This window comes from Haliotis asinina, chromosome 8 (genome assembly GCF_037392515.1).
Source record: "Haliotis asinina isolate JCU_RB_2024 chromosome 8, JCU_Hal_asi_v2, whole genome shotgun sequence".
Taxonomy (NCBI): Eukaryota; Metazoa; Mollusca; class Gastropoda; order Lepetellida; family Haliotidae; genus Haliotis; species Haliotis asinina.
This window is the reverse complement of record NC_090287.1, coordinates 51,181,586-51,200,911: the sequence shown is the minus strand read 5'-3', so window position 1 is coordinate 51,200,911 and position 19,326 is coordinate 51,181,586. Positions and strand designations below refer to the sequence as shown.

General features: G+C 39.3%; 1 protein-coding gene across 1 annotated transcript; it reads right to left on the bottom strand.

Annotated features, from left to right (window-relative positions):
• Positions 1–480: 480 nt before the first annotated feature.
• LOC137293865 (centrosomal protein kizuna-like) lies at positions 481–15,314 on the bottom strand. Its single transcript, XM_067824638.1, has 15 exons — positions 15,221–15,314; positions 14,360–14,422; positions 13,956–14,118; positions 13,571–13,648; positions 12,412–13,057; positions 12,067–12,259; positions 11,726–11,875; positions 9,726–9,893; positions 8,762–8,912; positions 8,019–8,163; positions 6,784–6,885; positions 6,132–6,270; positions 4,582–4,713; positions 3,227–3,273; positions 481–2,024 (listed from the first exon to the last, which is right to left on the bottom strand). The coding sequence occupies exons 1-15, from the start codon at positions 15,280–15,282 to the stop codon at positions 1,909–1,911; spliced, it is 2,355 nt and encodes a 784-aa protein (XP_067680739.1). The 5' UTR covers positions 15,283–15,314; the 3' UTR covers positions 481–1,908.
• Between the last annotated feature and the right edge of the window lie 4,012 nt (positions 15,315–19,326).

Below are 19,326 nucleotides of genomic sequence, written 5' to 3'. Positions count from 1 at the left end.
GAATAAACGCATTGTTACCTGCAAGACTTATCATTTCTTTCAGAGGCTCTGTGAATCTGGAAGAACATTAACAGTTGAACCGTTTGTATTGATGGCCAAATGACTGCCATTAGGGTTGTGTGACAAGGTATAGCGAAGTATATGTTACATGACAGGATGTCAGAACTGTTTGCGACAATTTATCAACTATACTGAACAGAAAAAGAAAAGCAATTTCTGAAAAAAATGAAATCTGATAAAAGTAAAGGATAATTTTAATGTCTTCTTTTTAAAAACTTGACAAAAAGACAGAGTTGCATTTCCTTGCTGTTCAGTACATATCTGACCTCTTCATCATGCTTCCAATTGTCCAAAATGTTTTCAGTCTTCCTGCTATTTTCTTCCACTAATTGTGATGTGCTTTGTGATCTCTCTTCTGAAGAAGGCAGCCCTTTGTAAACTTGGGCATTTAAAAGTGTACAGATTCAAAAACAAAAACCGTGCAATTTAAAGTTTTATTCAGCCACTTTAGTTTGTAGAATAACAGTCAGAGCATCAGATTGAATTGAATTGTGCCAGCATTTTGTTTGCTGGTGTGGACGGAAACTGATATAAATACATTCAAACAATTCTGCAATGTAAAACATGATTCTACTATAAAGGAGCCATTTTCAGCACCAATGGTGCCAAGAATATCACAGAAAAAGCTAGTAAACATTGGAATGTGAAGACAACTGACAGATTATGTTACAATTTCAGCACAGATATGCGCCATTTTGTTCCTTGTCCAATTTTACTCTCTGATACCATGGTAAATAATATCTCTGCATAATCCTTCAGTTCTCCTATCTCTTGAGTCTAGTCATATATTTTGATCTCATACAGTGTGGGAGACTCTGTCAGAGATTTTAATGGTCATCAAAATAGAAAACTCCCCGTGAAGAGGTTGGCTGGTTGTTAAAGCTGCCCTTGTAACAGGGATCACTTCTGGGATTTTTATTGTGTACATAAATGTATAACTAGTCATTTCATCCTTATTTCAGGTTTTAGTGATCCAGCAGATGATGTATATAAGTTGCAATAAGTTGTCAGTTCAGCTGCATCTTGTCTTTGCATTTACTGTACAAGTCTGATTCATTTTTTTTGAGGGAATGTAGGCTGGTAATTGTCTTTGGTATATTAACAATAGCCCAGTTTCTTACTTGATTGTTCTGATTTCAAATATGTCATCAGCCATGTTACTAACAAATTACACTACACTGTCACTAAATGAGGACTGTGTAGAAGATTGAGTTTGGTCAAAGGATTTGAACACACAATGGCTGTTTGGCTGTTGTGTGGACACACACCTGTGTCACCCACATGAGCATGTGGGCATGTTCTTTCAATACTATACGGAACACACAGGTATGACAATCAAAACCTGCAGTCTGTGGATAATGATTGACCACTAATATCTCATGGCTGTAACATACTTAGACATATAATAGCCTGTCAATAATCAAGACTGGAAAGAAACTCTATACTAAAACTGTGTACAACTATGGACACTGTTTGTATAACATGCTGCTCAGTCGCCTGAGTCACCAAGACAGCAACCAGAATGCTGGAGCCTATCCTAACCTAGGATCACAAATAGGGTTAAAAGCATTGATATATGGGAACATGTTTAAAAATCAGCACATATATAGTTGGACAGTTCAGATTTCAACTGTTTGTAATGTTGCCATAAATATGAAAATGTACGCATTGTTCAAGAACTACTTTTCCAAACATCCTGTGCTTACAGAATGTGGAGGTGCATATGGTCAATAAGTGTTGCTGAGAAATAAATGTTTATAAATGTATCGGATACATATGGACTTAAATGCACCAACTAATCAAGACTAGACCAGAGATATGTGGTGGTGATCTGGTGTTCTACAAGGATCAGCCATAGAAGTCAAAGTCATCCTCCAGTTCTGCTGAATCCTGGCGTCTCTTGCTGGCTGCAAGAACATCAAGCTCAGAATCTGTGTCAAGGTCCGAGCTGATCTTTATTCCCGCTGAAAGAAATTTGTATAGAATATTCATGCTTTTGTAATAAGAGTTTGAAATAGAATCATTATCTGATGGCTGGGAACAAATGCATGAAGAAATTGAAACATCCATTGGAGGCCCTAGTCTAAGCCAGCATCCTCTTGGGATCTACCCCCGACTCTCCATTCTTGTTACTGTGCCTATTCCTACCTAGGCTCCATTCAAATTCACCCCAGACTTGCCATCAACTGCCAGTGAGCTCAATCTTAAGATGAATCCCTTAGACATCTATTCAAGACTTGACATCTGTTGCTACCGTACCTACTAGTAACCCTGATTCCCATGGGATTCACCCCAGACTCTCCCTATATTGCCACTATTCCTGTTCTGACCCTGATTCCCTTGGGATTCACCCCAGTCTTTCCCTCCATTGCTACTATTCCTGTTCTGACCCTGATTCCCTTGGGATTCACCCCAGACTCTCCCTCCATTGCTACTATCCTGTTCTGACCCTGATTCCTTTGGGATTCACCCCAGACTCTCCCTCCATCGCCACCATTCCTGTTCTGACCCTGATTCCCTTGGGAATCACCCAAGACTCTCCCTCCATTGCTAATATTCCTGTTCTGACCCTGATTCCCTTGGGATTCACCCCAGACTCTCCCTCCATTGCTACTATTCCTGTTCTGACCCCGACTCCCTTGGGATTCACCCCAGACTCTCCCTCCATAGCTACTATTCCTGTTCTGACCCTGATTCCCTTGGGATTCACCCCAGACTCTCCCTCCATTGCTACTATTCCTGTTCTGACCCCGATTCCCTTGGGATTCACCCCAGACTCTCCCTCCATTGCTAATATTCCTGTTCTGACGCTGATTCCCTTGGGATTCACCCCAGACTCTCCCTCCATCGCCACTATTCCTGTTCTGACCATGATTCCCTTGGGATTCACCCCAGACTCTCCCTCCATTGCTACTATCCTGTTCTGACCCTGATTCGTTTGGGATTCACCCCAGACTCTCCCTCCATTGCCACCATTCCTGTTCTGACCTTGATTCCCTTGGGAATCACCCCAGACTCTCCCTCCATGACCACTATTCCTGTTCTGACCCTGATCCCTTGGGAATCACCCCAGACTCTCCCTCCATTGCTAATATTTCTGTTCTAACCATGAATTCCACCATTTGCTTGCAATCTGTCCCAGATCTCTTATCTATTACTACTGTACCTATTCTCTTGGCTGGCTGGCTTGAACCTGTTGAGTTCATTGTGGACCTGGAACAGATGGAACAATAATGACTTGACAAATATATATGATGCCTAAAAATGGAGGTACTGAACAATAAGACTACAAAAGCACTGATAGTGAGTGAGTTAGTTTTATGCTGCCCCCAGCAATATTCTAGCTATATATGGTGGCAGTCTGTAAATAATGGGGTCCTACCAGACAATGCAGTGATCAACACCATGAGCATCGATCTGCACAATTGGGAACCGATGACAAGTCAACCAAGTCAGCGGGCCTGATCACCCAGTCCAGTTAGTCGGCTTTTATGGCAAGCATGGCTTGCTGAAGGCCTGTTCTATCCTGGACCTTCACGGGTCAAAAGCACTGATAAACCAAAATACTTTTAAAAATCTCTTCTTCAAGTACATGTATGACAACAATAGCTTTTTACATCTTTCTGTTAAGGCCCATGGAGAGTATGTTTGAAAAATAAAATTATTTATAATTGTTTCCTTGAAATGTTTACTTTTGTTTGATAACTTTGAATGTTCTCAGTAAAGTTCTCCAAGATGCATTTATCTATTACTCTTCATACCATGGGATATGTACATAATTTAGTATGTTGACAAACTGAAGCAGCAAAATGTATGAAAGCTTTATGCTGAGCAATTACATTATGTATCATGCATTATAAATTAAAGAGATTATATGTATATATATTGTTTACCATTAATATATCAGCTTGCTAACACATATATTCAACATTATTTACATCACAAGACCCATTTATTTTTCCAATTACAATATTTAATGCTGTGTCTAAATGTTAAAGTATGGGAAATTTGTAGCAATTGCACCAAATTCTTCAAAGGAAATTAACCAAAAAACAATCCTGAAATCTAAACTTTCATCTTTAGTTCTTCCTACCTCAGTAGCATAATGACAACAGAAATTAAGTTAACAAAACAAAAAATTATTGGGTGATTATTTAATTGAAAAACAATATATAATAAAGGAAAATGTTAGGTCACATACAAACATGCAAGATTACCTTTGAACAGAGAAAATTCTGATCGATATTCAGAATACAAACAATAACAACAAAATGTTAGCAGTAAGCCAGCAAAAACCGTGCAGCCATGTTAAATCTGACATTCATGCATATAGTAAACAGCAACAGCAACTCTAGACCAGCACTGACGTCACTTGTCTCATCAGTACAGACAACGGCATCAGCAACAACAGCAGAGCTTTACTCTCAGCTATAACCAAAGCTGTATGTAGTGTTAGCTAAACCAGACAACAGCTCTGCGACACCGGTACAAACATGCAGTATGACAACAGCAGTTGGGTACCTCATCTGTATTGCTGTTGGGACATACACAGGACTATTTGCTGCTGTTGGGCTGCTCATCTCGGACACTTCATCGTCTTCGATCTGAGGTGGCTTACTTTGTGTGTCAAAGTTAGCCACTGCCTCTGGAATGCTGAAAGGTTGAGGATGTTTTGACACGATCTGACCGCTATCACATATCTTACCTGGTGTGAATGGTTTGCATGGAAAGATGGAGAATGCCTAGCTTCTCTACTCAGACAGTAGAAATAAGAAGAAAAAAGACTCATATTTACCTAACATCTGCCACGGAAAATAAACATAGCATATTCATAGACAGAAGAATCAGTGTATATATTTGTATAAGTAAGGAATTATGACTTTATAAAGCAGGTTTCAGTCATTCAGTCATATTTCTTCTAATGCATGCTCAAGTTGGCAATGTTTGCAAACCAGGGGACAAAACAATCTAAAAACACAGTGTATATTTGATTCTTTTCATATATGAGATAAGGTCTTAGGTTAACTCTCAACACAGAGTGTTTTCGCCCGACATTCATTTCGATATGTATATATTCACTCTCTATCCTGTATATTTTGACATAAATTCTGAGTCACAAACTTTTACATTCTACCTGTCAACAGATAAGTAACTGTAGCAACACCTTAGCTGAGATATTAGAGCCAAGTCTTTAATTACCACCAGGTGTAAACCACTTCCCATTTGGAAATTTGTTCCAAGAACACTCATTAGAAATACAGTATATTACAGCTTGTCAACTTATGTGGGTGGAACTGGAGGCCCATAGCAATACAGTGATGCAAATTGGCAAACACAGGTATTCCGCCACCAAAGAAAATATCAGCAGATCCTGGCATGGTTACAGGACATAACTCTGCACAGAAAGTTGCAGAATTCGCTCCCATTACAGTATTAATTCATGAAACAATTTTTGTTTTCCACAGAAGAAGTCTCGGACACGAGTGAAATACTCACTGTATAGCAACATTTATGGACACTGAGATATACCAAACTGTAAATGTTTCAGACAGTCCAAAAACACTGTAACATCTAACTCATCAATGTATTGGAAGTATTTTGATCTTCATCACAGATGAAATATTTGGAAACATCAAGTACCTAAAATGGTATCAAATTATGGCCGGTGTACCAAAGCAAAATTAATTCCTTCAAATTACTCTTGGTTTTCCCTTTACAGATGTAGCCAACTCCAGTCAAGCACAAGGAAACAGACAACTATTACACTGTTTGAAATGGTGAGCAAAATGCCATGGCTCACTGTTAGACATTATCACCAAAGCCCCCTCTGCCCCACCTTCTGCCATCTAAAGAGCAGGGGAGCAAACTCTTGGAAACAGAAGTAATGTGTTTATAAAAATCATCAATGTCAAACCATTTAGTACACTCTCACCTTAACCCTTCCCTCTGTGCTTCACTCCTAATCTCCCACCCCCTCCCCTTCCTAATCTCTTCATCTCATCGCTTGTCCTTCCTCCCCTCTTTCCTTCCCCTGCTATTCTGCCCCACTCTATCCCCCATGCTCCTCATACCTGTTGCTAGCTGGTGTGCGAGGTGACAACACAGAGGCAAACTGTTTCTCAACATCATCATCAGTATCCTCCTCCTCCATGTGTCTGCTGGGCTGGCTGTTCATTGTTCCACTCAGCATGTTCTTGTAGGCATCAGTTTCTGGGAAAGGAACATCAACAATCAGCAGCTCCAAGATGCATATATATTGAATAGGAGCTATGTTCATTTTGTTTGTTTGTTGTTCAATGTAAACCACATACAATACATTAAGCACTTATTCAAGTAAATGACTGCACACCGTAAAGAATTCAGCCTGGACCCAACAATCCAATCCATATAAAGGATAGCATCTAGAACTTAGCTGTCAGCATTATTTTAGTTGGAGTTGTAATGGCTAATATTTCTGCGCTTCCTAGACCAAACAGAATTGTACTAGCCTCAGGCTTCTGACAATCAGCAACGTCACATATCATCAGCTGCTATGACACACTATCAACCAAGTCACTGGGCCTTAATCCATTAAGACAAGTGGATCTCTTAAGACAAGCACAAGTTACTGGGGAACAATTCTAAAAAATAAATCGCACTGGGTTTTTCGAATTTGAAATTTTCTCCAACATGTCCCCGACCTTTCAGTGGTTAAGTGTCAAAGGAATCCCCTCCCATACGTACCATTTAGTGGCATTTTGTCTCGGGGAGCACTACTGAAGAAACTGGTTGACTCATCATCAGTGAGGGGTTTCTCTAGCAGGCTGCCAAACTTCAGTGGTGGGACTGTATGAAAGAAGATACCAATACACAAACATCTTCCCTAGTGTTTATGTCTACTCTGAGTTTCATGATGTCCAAATGTGCACAGACATCATATAATAACAAAGTATCATGTGACAATAAGTGGGTTAAACAACACATTAGGGCTGGAACGGGTCCTCCATTTCTACCCAGGTACCCCATCGCCATTACCCGATCCTACCCAGATACCCAATATGTTCTTGGCATCAAATATGCAACAAATGGCAATATATTCGTCAGCTCAGAGGCTAAAATTTCAAATATTTCAATAACTGAAGCAGGTATTATATCAAAAAGAAGAGGCTGTAAATTACAGTTCCGTCTCCTATTCTCGTGGGTCTCCTATTCTCATATTTTCTGCCAAGATCGCCGATGCATGATACTTAGTGGTTGTTTACATCATTGACCAGTAACTAGGAAGTGGCCTAAGTCTGTGAATTATCAAAATGTTGCAATGTAACGAATATTCGGGAGTTTTAACCAACTTGGAAAACTCATAACTTTTCCCCGCCCTATCCAACAAGATTCCCCTTCCTTACACCTAATAACATTACTTTCTCGCTATGCCATGAGAATTGAAGACGCCTCGAAAAGTCAGCAGCGGCCGACCATGTTTTTCATCGAGCTCAAGTGTGATAATACACCTGATGGATCAAGCAGTTGATAGATGCAGATGTTAGAGCGGGAATCTTTTCATTTAAAAACATCAAGCATACATATGAAAAGAACTGTTTGCATTATTTTTTCAGCCGATATCTGTAAGTACTCCGAGAATAGGAGACGCCAGTATGTCAAAATATTCCAAAACAACACAACCTTTCAATCAAGAAAGGGTAACATATTACATTGTTTAATCTATTAGTCACATGATCATAATGGGTCTGGGTACTGAGCTGGGTAACTCATTACCTACAACACATAACATGCCTGGGTTCATACAGGTTCTATCATGATGCAACAGATCCCCATGATTTCCCCACCAAATATAGAAACAATAATGAACAGACAGTCAAAACGTCACATAGCAATACATCTTCCAAAAGTATAAAGCCATCCCCCCTCCCCGTGACAAACTCAACAACCCAGAACCCTCATTAACTAAGTAAGTGACTCACCTTTTCCATCATAGGTGCCACTGTTGACTTCAGCCTTGGGTGTGTGAGGCGGAGGTGGTTGACGCACCGGGGAGGCAAGGGAAGAGGCATCGTCTGTCTCATCCCCACTCATTACTGTCAGCAGACGTGTAACCAACTGGTATGCCTGGAAAGACACACATTGTTCCATTACAATTCAGCTCTGCCAGCCAGCATTTGGTCATACTGATCTGATAACACTGTAATGACATCAGACTACCTGGAGAACCAGAACCTTGTTGCACAAATCAATCTTACCACTACCAGTATCGTTAGGATATGTTTAACTATGGGAGTTACAATCAATTTAGTGCTAAGATAGCATTGTAAAACAGATCCCAGGTGGCCCCACTTTTTACTTTTCACACATTCTGATACCTATACACTGTAATTCATTGTTGCAGATGAATCTTTAGATATTAATTTGCAAATAAGCCTGTGACCAGACAAGGACAGAAGACTGAAACAGTAGTTATGATGATGTTTCACATCTAATCTTTAGAATAGAATCCAAAATGCAATTTCAGCACAAACAATTTTGCACTTAATTTGTCACCAAAGGACAGCTGAGATTTGACCAAGTGACCAATAGCTTGTGAATACGACGGACAAGGTATCACAAATATAGGGCCATGGGGAGGCCATGAGTATATATTATAAGTGGAAACCTGAAACCTGAGTAGTTGGAATATATCAATGTAGATCTTGTACAACATGCCACTCACCTTTTTCTGTTTGAGTGACCCATCCTCTACTATGCAGGGTACAAAAATGGCTGCTATTTCCTTAGGCTCCATCACCTTGTACTGCAGCAGCAGGGAGAAATGGTTGAACAAGCCATTCCACAATGTCTGCCCATCGGGAGATAACTGCTGCCTATAATGGGTGCAGAGGCAACTTATTAACTAAACAGACTGACTAGACCTCTTGAGATAATTTGCCCACACATTAACAAGAGTCATCAAAAGATGACAAATACCCCCAAACCCCCAACATATTTGAAACTGAAAGAATACATCATGTGACAGTTACTTGATTCTTTTCAGACTATCAAAATTGTTTCCATGGAAATCATGAAAAAAAACTCTACAAACAGCAAGACACCAGTTCAAGATCTGTTTGATGTGCCTGCCAAGTCTTGCAGAAAGATACTGAAAGGTTTTCAGGTTGTGCTCCAGAAACCCACACTTCCCTTTATGTAACTAAGTGAATTGTTTCCATGGAAACCAGGAAAACTATAAATGACAAAAATCTGCAAGTAGCAAAAGGCATCGCAGATTTAGCAATATGCCAGCAATACCATGGCATGGCATGGCATGGCACAGCAGAAACGTGCCTCACACATTGTACCACTGCTAATTATTTTTCACATGATTGCTGAAACAGACAGGCATATCAACAATACACACACAGCAGTCAGGACTATGACAGGATCAGTAACAAGTTGTGTGTTTTAAATAGAACAATCGGTGAAGATCAGAGGTTGAATTTATCTTCAGTAACTCATGCTTGTCATAAGAGACAACGAACAGGATCGGGTGGTCTGACTTGCTTGACACATGTCATTGCATCCAAATTCCTGTATCTCACTCTGTAGATCACTGGATTGTCTAATCCAGACTAGATTACTTACAGGGTTTGGCATAAAACTAAACTCACTGAATTACTGTAAACAGAACTAGTACTGACTTGATGGCCTGCTGTGTGAGAGCAGTGTTCTCAGCCTGGTCCAGTAGACTGTCAGACAACAAATAACCATCCTTCAGACTCATCACTACCAGGATCATCTGCTCCAGCACCAACATGCTCACTTGGTTCAGGTCAAACGTTTCCATGTCACTCTTGCTGTTGGCTTTTCTGAATGATAAACACAGCATGGAGGAGGCTCCAGGATCTCTCATAAATATACTCTTCAAAAAAAGTTATGAAACCTGAATTTTCAATGTGGATAGGACTTATAAGTGTTTAACAAACTTTTCAAAGAGAGACATCTTATCAAAACATCATCATTTATCTTTCACAACACCCCAAAACACAACACATAGAATACATGTGCACAACGAAAAATGAAAATGAAAATCATACACATGCAAATTTCACATCAAACACCAATCACCTTTCACAAGCAATTACTGTACACACAACTATAGTCTTAAGGAAGTGCAAGTGGTGATGCACTCTCAAAACATTCATAATTATATATTAGTCAACATGGATTGATTCTGATGTATCTCCCAATTTTTTTCACCCGTACATTAAAATTGAAGTAGCCTTACTTTTTTAGAAGAGTATACAATACTTAAGAACAAAGATGACTGCATCATGTAGCCAGTGTCCACATTTAACAACCAACAGTTTGCCAGTATGATAACCATTGTGAAATACCACAGCAGCTTGACATCATTTCCATCATTTTCTAGTGTTATCATACGGAATGCTATTAGCTAGACTTCAGAGTAGGCAGAACAGAATTTGTCTAGAAGCAGGATTAAATCACAGACTGATATTGCAGTATCATTGTACTAGTATGACATACTGCCCAATTCAACAACTTGTTGACACTGGCATAAAATCTCAGTCCTGTCCATAGCTAGTACATTTATCATCATTTAAATACTGTAAATCACAAAATTTTTGCGACTTGCCTAATTCTCAAAACATAGTTTAGTTTGACAGTTTCAAAGCTTACATGCATCTGAAAGTTTTATCTGAAGTAAATCCAATCACATATTAACGTTTGCCGCTAATCTTGAACACCATTCACAGATTCAGTGGAGTACTTCCGCATGTATGCAATCAGTGATGTTTTCCTAAAAACAACACTTGCTGCATAGGTCAGATAAGCTTATAACAGTTCAAAGGGATTAAATTAAATGGAATGACTCTAATAAATTGGCACTGATGAAGAACCAGTTTAGTCAGTGTCGGCGAAGCTGTTGATCTCCAGATAAGTGCCATGAAACCTATCCACGCCCGCTGGTGGTCTCGACCTTTCAAAAAGTCTCTAAGAAATGTGTGTTGCATGGTTGGCGCCTGTCTGGACTATCGGACGTACTGACTGAGTAACTTTGTTCAGGTATCCATTGTTTGATATGTGACATGTGAGTACGAGTAATGCTAGTAATTAGTCATTCTTTGTGTTGTTGTCATTGCTTAATATATGTATTGTCTAGATCTATTGTTAATTATATGAACTGGTGAATAATAAAGCGAAGATAGGACAGGTTGTTTCCTGATTATTCATTGCAATCTACCAGCAAATTGCGTCATGATATTTTTGCGAGCTCAAGTCATTCGCGATTTTTGCAAAAATATCATGCTCGCAAAAATTTAATGATTTACAGTAACAAAACTAATTGACTGTAGTTCAGTATGGGTATACCTATACATGTACGTAGAGAGCTGACACATTTCATTGCCAATGTGAGTGGTAACTGAGACAACCACACATTACAGCAATGTAGATGAGAGACAAAACCTGTTCAGTTCTAATGGGAGGTAACCATGTCGGCTCTTTAATCCAGCATGCTGTCTAAACCAGATTATTTCTTCTGTCAGTTTAGACAGCTTAACCTGTATGCCCTTCGTCAATTTCACAGATGTAATTAAGCACACTTTGACATCAAGTGTAGGTGAGATTCCTGTTCCATGTGAAACAAAATGGGAGAGAGGAGATATGGTGTACTCACTGTATGATCTCCTGTCTGGCAGATGAGTCTGGTCTGTAGGATCTGTAGTAGCCATCTAAAGCTAAGACTTGGGGGAAATCCTCCTGCACTACTTTAAGAAGGAACAGCAAACCCTCCAGTGTCAGTTCCGGCTTCACACAGCCATACTCACTAAATAGATAGACATCAGTCATCAGACCAATTGATCAGTCATGAATACACACAAACAGCAGGTTGAGATCAATAATGAATACATACACACAGAGCCATCCATACTCACTACACAACAGTTGGAGACCAATCACGAACATACTACACACACCCAACTCATTCAAAAGACATAATCAAAAATACTTAAATACCTCCATCGCTTTGATGAGTGAAAACTGGATCCTCTAGCAAAAGGCTTTGATGTGGAGACTGAATCTTCTCCACCTGACACAGTTCTCTCCCTTTGATGTACAGGAGCCTGACCCTGTGCATCACTCAGTGGGAGGTCAACATCGCTGCCAAAGTCAACATCATCTTCATCAACTTCAGGCTGCATGGCTGAAACTGAAAAGGAATCAAATTTAATAATGACACTAACCATAAAATTCTAATAACATGAAGAGATCAATTACTTCAATGAACTTAGAAATATAAAGTCATGACCACGACATTCTTCCTCTTGACAAACATCCTCATCTCCTTATCACCTGTCTTACCTATTGCCTGAGCTGGGCTTGCCACCCTTTTCTGTATACTAATGTTTTGTACAGGCAATGGTCCACCATCTTCACTCTTGTCACGAGGTGTGTCTGAGAGAGTATTGGACACCCTGCTCACATCACGGGGAGTCTCCGACTGAAGCACTTTACCCACCAAGTTACTGTCCCGATCAACAGTGGTCTCAGCAACATGACCGGAATTAGCAAAAGCTTCTGGAGGTTGGATATACGTCTCCTGAGATGGCTGAGTGTTTATATATGTGTGATGAGAATCTGTGACTGATGGTACAGAGTGCTGGGGGATGGATGATGCAAGCTGTGATCCTATGTTGCTCTGCTGAGGGACTGATGATGCCACCTGTGACCCTGGATGTGTCTGCTGGGTGGCATAGGGAGGCGACCGAGAAGCCATGTAGGACTGCTGGGAAACTGTATAGGTCTGATGGGTTGTCACAGGAACAGCACTTGTAGAAATTGATTGGGGTGTTCCCACAGCTCGGATGTTCATGATATTGCTGGATGGCTTAGTTGTTGATTTATTGTTGATGATCTGCGACATCTGTAGCTTCACCTTCTCAGCTATTGGGTCTGTCTCCTCACGAGGACTGTCTGCCTGACCATTTGACACATCTGTGGTGGCAGGCTAGAACACAAAACAAAGACTGGAAATCATAAACTGAAAGACATGATACTGTTCACGTCCAATGTCCAAATAAGCTCAGGCAAGAGTTTGAAACTTTTGCTTATGTAAATTCTAAGTCTAAAATCAAGTTAATCAACTAACTGTAGTATCAATTATGTTCACCACACCCTTTTGAACACTCTGAGGAAGCTTCTTTCCACAGCAGCTGTAAATATTTTTCTGTAGCTGCTCCCACCTAGATGTCAGATGTTGAAATGATGTAACCAACAAAACTGTAGGTTTCCAGACATGCCAAATATGGTAATCAACATTCACCAAAATTTCAAGCTCCATACACAGGTTAAGTGGGTTACATTACCTACCCATCATGATAATGGCATTCATAATAGTATTTCTTCACTTCAGTTTGGAGTCCACAGTTAACATGGCTATGGAAATTTAAAACAATAGACCAGATGTAATATTTTCTTCTAAAACAAACAACCCTATAAAAGCTACTATCTGTCCTGGTACCTGAGAAACAGCCATCTTGGCCTGACATAGCTCCCTCCACTTGGGGTACGTCCTCTCTATGTATTCCTCATATTCTTTCTGTCAATGAAACACAGAATCTCACAATAATGATGTATAAACTATATTTCACCATGAAGTGGGGATTAATTTCATTTCATTCCCTTTCGATTTCTTAGTAATATTAAATAATCCCCATAGTAGACAATGGTAGAGAGACAAAATCTGGTAGAAGAAGAACAAGAAATCATAGAAATAGAAATATTGTAACGTTCAAAATGAAAATACTGTGGAATAATCGAAATTCATATCTACAGAAGTATGCATTATCACTATCAATTACTTATGAATTCACTATCATGACTACTTGACTTGACAAATAACAAACTTTTAATATTCTGAGTTTCTCTGTTCGGGAGCCAAGAGAGGCCATATGTGTATCAATCCTCTCAAACTCCCGGCGGATCTGTTCATTTCTCTGCTTGCTCCGACGTTCATCCTCACAGATCTTCTTCCAATAGTTATGTAGACGTACAGCCTTTAGCTTGCCCCTATCAAAACACAGTTATGACATGTGAAACACTAATTGCATAAGCTGATCTCATTTTCTTTGAGATATGTGTTTGATTGTCACTATGTGCAGAACCAAAAGATCCTAAAAACAATATGATTGTTGCTTTTTATACATTTAGTGCTGTATCGCTTATTAATATTCCAGTTATGTGATGATACCCTATAAATTCTCAAGTCATGATCCTCATGGAAAATATATTTATTCATGCCAGTACTCACAATCTCTGGTCTGACTGAAAATATGCTTTCAACTGTTGCTCCAATCTAAGCCTCTCTTGCTCACTGCAATAAGAAAAAAAAAGAATTTAAATCTTATTCAGAATGTTCTCTTAGGGAACCTGTCAACATAAAGTGGCCATGTACAACAGCAACTGTCGCAGATGAACCTTTTTGAACTTAAACCTTTTGTGTTGGCAATCATGTTTCTGTTATTACTAATATTTTTTAGACATGGTCGTTGTTGTTTACTCACGCCCCTGGCAAGGTGTAAAGTAACACCCATAAAATCAACCACTTACAGGAAAACAAAAACACAAACAAGGCACATCTACTAGTAAACCACATCATGTTAACTGAATACGTTGAGGCAAGTGTCGCATGGTACAGAGATGTGTACCAAATACTTTTGGGCAGGACCAATAAAATCAGGACACAAAATAATTTTGAACACAAAAAAATAAAACCGAAGCTCACGAACTGATTGACAAGATGTTGTATAGAACAAATTCCCCTTCACTGGGAGTTTGCTTATGACAAACGGGACGAGGGCAGAGAACATTTTCATTTGCGAATTTATTATTCTTCTATGTCAAAATTTGGGAATTTGTTTGGCGATATTTTGGATGACAATGATTCATTGGTCTTGAACATTAATCGATCTGAAATTGTCCTTCTATTTGTTGCCTACACATCGCTATTCGAGAGTCGGCAGTTCGGGAACTTGCAAGCACCTGCATGTCGTATGTCTTGACTCCCCACTCGATGCAATGCATTACAGAATGTCGACGCGATATTACGCTTGCATAACAATTAGAATATGGTTAAACTCCTTATCAGAAAAGTTCATAAAGAAATGTTTACCTCTTATTTATTTTATCTTGAAATTCTTTCTGTTTTTCGTAATATTCAACATTAGACGCCATTTTGAAACAAAAATGTTGCTACGGAGTTAAGTGCCCCTTGGTTAACATAAAAATTGGGACCTATTCCTTTACGGATTACAAACAAACAATAAAAGATTCAAGGTTTTACTGCTCAAATATCGATGAAATGCGCAAGATTGCACTAAGTAGTTATTTCAGTCGCTGATTTTATATACATACACACACACACACACACACACACACACACACACACACACACACACACACATACATACATACATACATACATACATACATACATGAGCAGTCATGATACAACGACCGTGCTTCAATTGAGGGAAAACAAAATGTACCACATATTTCTCAGGTTGCATGTATATTACATATACCTTCTTCATAGCAAATAAGGAAAAATACGTGTTACCCTCCTCTCTCGATTTAGTTTTATATGTTCAGATTTAAACGATTTTAGTGATTTTAAAGCAGATGCACGTATTATATAACTATCAGTCTTGGATTACATATTCATAAAATGTACATGTACTTTTGTTTACAAGTTTCTACGTGTTTCGTAGCTTGTTTTTGCTTATATATTTGTTTAATCCGTTTAATTTCCGTTGTTGTATGTTTGAATATGTTTTGTTTGTGTGTTTTGTTTTAACAGTGGTCTCAGCAATATCCCCGCAACATGACAGCGGTCCGTGAATAACTGATTCAGCAACTGACATACATGAACCAAGTCATTACACCCGACGTCAGCTTTACATACTCTAGATCTGTTTGAACTTAACTGCTGATGCTGACTCACTTTTCCTCATGTAAGTCTTCATATCAGTCAAGTGAAATCAACAGTCAACAAAATTAGTAGTCCTATGCGCTGAGAATGGAACGTATTTCTTCTTCTAGATTTCCGTCACTTTGAGTGAATCTGTGAGTTTTGTGCCGCATCCAGCAATAAACCACGTAAATAATTGAGGCTGCACAAGACAATCCAGTGATCAAGAACATGAACATCCAAGTCAGCAAGCCTGACCACGACAATCGCGTATAGGATACTGAAGGCCAATATTCTAATCCGGGACTTCACGGATATCCGTCACTCTGAGATGGTTATGGGAACTTAAACTGTATTAAAGTGTTTGTAAATCGGGTTGATTTCACCATCAAATAAGCGGTTCATTAGTTTGATAACTAAACTCGATTGAAAAGTTTTATGATCATATACCAAAGGAATTGATTTATTCTTACGAAAATAGTGAATGATACAGTAGAGAACAAAGGGAGACAACTCGTCCATGCATCTAGTCTCAACGTTTCAAGGTCCACGCAATGACACTATGTACGACATCGTGTATGTTGATACTGTTCTCAGCTCCATGCACATCAGCTGTGATATTCTTTGGATTCCTGTTGGTGTAGCTAGGAACGAAGTGGTTGACACACTTGCTAACATGGCTTGCAACAGACCGCAGCCAGATATTCACTCAATTAAGCCCATTCCAAGAGATTAATGGTTTGTCATTTTATCGTCAATAAATGCCTCTTGGCAAAATACATGGGACAATGAAAGTACAGGTAGACACATGTACTCTGTGTGTCCTGCAGTAAAAAAAATAAAATAAAAAAACATTTTAAAATTCGTCGGCGTTGTCGCAGAGATGAAGTTGTTTTAACTTGCCTCAGACTAGGACATAGTGGATTACAGGCATATAAAAGCATTTTAGATAAAGACACCTCTCCTCTGTGTGAAAGCTGTAACTTACAGTGCCCAGAAACAGTTCAACGCTACCTCATTGAATGTCCAGCTCATGAAAACCCACGTAAGACTCTTAGAGACATTGTGCTTAACAAAACCAAAACTAATTTTACACTGAACGCAATGCTTGGCGATAATTTAATGTATGGATGCATACAAAGAGCTGTATAAGACTTCCTCGTTAAAACGGATAAGTACGACGTAATTTAACTGGGCAATAATTTAACAGTTTAAGTGTTGGGAGCATATATGCCAAGGTTGCCCTAAAACCTTACCTACCTACATACCTACCTAGGCTCAACGTGGTTTTTAGGTCAGAACGAGAGAGGAAATATTGGAAATTGCAAATGTGTAGCACGTTGCACTTTGGTAATGTACAAGGAATCGCCATCCTTTACGTCAGGAGTCTTAGGATGGCATGAATTTGGTAATTCCATGTATACTGCGTACACAGTTCAAGAACTGTTTTGTAAAATGTTGCATTTGATTTCACTTTTTACATTATATGTAACGGAAATTTCATTTACGAAAATATTTTGAAAACACAAGCAATCATTGCTCACTTCGATCCTGAAATATCTCGCTCTGGCTTTCAAATATATTTGTAGCCAGTTTCAACAGTTACCCCCCTTTAGTTGAAAACTAGTTTTTCAACCTGGTTCACACAAACTGGTTCACCACACCTTGTTTGTAGTACAGTGATTCTTTTTGTCTTACCGCATGTATTACAGGAAAACTAAACATTGTCTGTTAAAACGTTATACTTTACACAGAAAATAAACATGGCGTGTGTTTGCTCTCTTCCATTACCTTGTCTACAGCTTGTAATCACACCGCGGATAGTTTGACGTTTGTGGCCAATGTAAATATTAAACATGTTAAAACAAACTTATACTATCTGCTCTTTGTCAGAAGGATTACTGTAACCAGTATGTCAGTGTCGTTTCTTTCGATGTTAAGCGAGGTGGAAGCATGCAGTGTGTTTAAAAAGTCAAGTGGAATGTATGCTCTCGTGCATCAATAATATTTCAAGTATCTGGAAATGTCATATTTGTTACTTAAATTAGTAAGTGTAGTCAATATAAGAGTGTTCTCTAAACATGATTCACCCTAAGCGATACTCCTTCTAGCTTCAAGGAGTAGGGTAGTGACAGGGTGGTCGTGGTTGTAGGTAGTGCTGGTCCTGGTGCTGTTGCTGGTGGCTGTGAAGCAGATACACGTGTGCGTGTGTGTGTGTGTGTGTGTGTGTGAGAGAGAGAGAGAGAGAGAGAGAGAGAGAGAGAGGAAATGTATGTACAAAATCGATTGTGCCATGTCCCTGTGTATTATTTCATGACTTTTACGTATATTGCGATACCATCAAAATACTCATAATTATAAATAATTTACAATTACTGCTAAGTTCTATTTAACTCGGTCCTCATAACACACCGACCTGCTTGAAGATACTCGTTAGAATTGTCTTTAATAAACCCACATTTGTCGTAACTAACGGAATCGGGTGGTCAGGCTTGCTGAGCTGGTTGACACATGTCATCGAATCCCAGTTATGTATATCGATGTTCATGCTATTGATCACTGGTTGTCTGGTCCAAACTCGATTACCTTCAGTCCGCCGCCATAGCTGGAATATTGCTGGGTGCGGTGTTAAACAACAACCCAATCGACCAACCAACCGACCAACCAACCAACCAACCAAATCATAAATTATACCCCATCCCACACCATACTACCCATAGAATACGAGTTTGTACGGACAGTTCAATATGTATGCTTACAAAGCTGCTGATAATTCTACCCTGGTAGAGGCATCCAAATTATCTACAGAATTCTCGTAAACCTTACGCAATGTCGTTGATTTGCTATAATGACAAATGCGTTGAATGTGAACTGCTTATAGTCTGAGAATATTTATATGTCGTTCTACAGCTAAGATACATTGTTTCGTCGTTAATCACTCAAGGAGCCTTATACATAACTACAAAGATAAATCTGCCTGCAAGCTCCGTTAGTTTCGTGGTGAGTTGGTTATCCGCCGAAGAGACAGACCCTCGCTCGCTTCACTCTCACGGCCTTCACTCGTGTTTTGCTACGTCAGCTCTCGTATACCTCACCTGAATGCTAAAGTACAAATTCTTGAGGCCAAGGGTTATCTGTAAGATGTATCTGACGCCTCAATCAACTAAAAAAATAAATCCCCACTTTGCCGGCTTTATGAGCTCTAAATTGTTAATAAAAAGGCAAAACACCATGCTTAGTTTGACAAATACTTACAATTATTAGCCTGCTGCGATTAACATTAATACAATTAAACTTGTTCTGGGCTT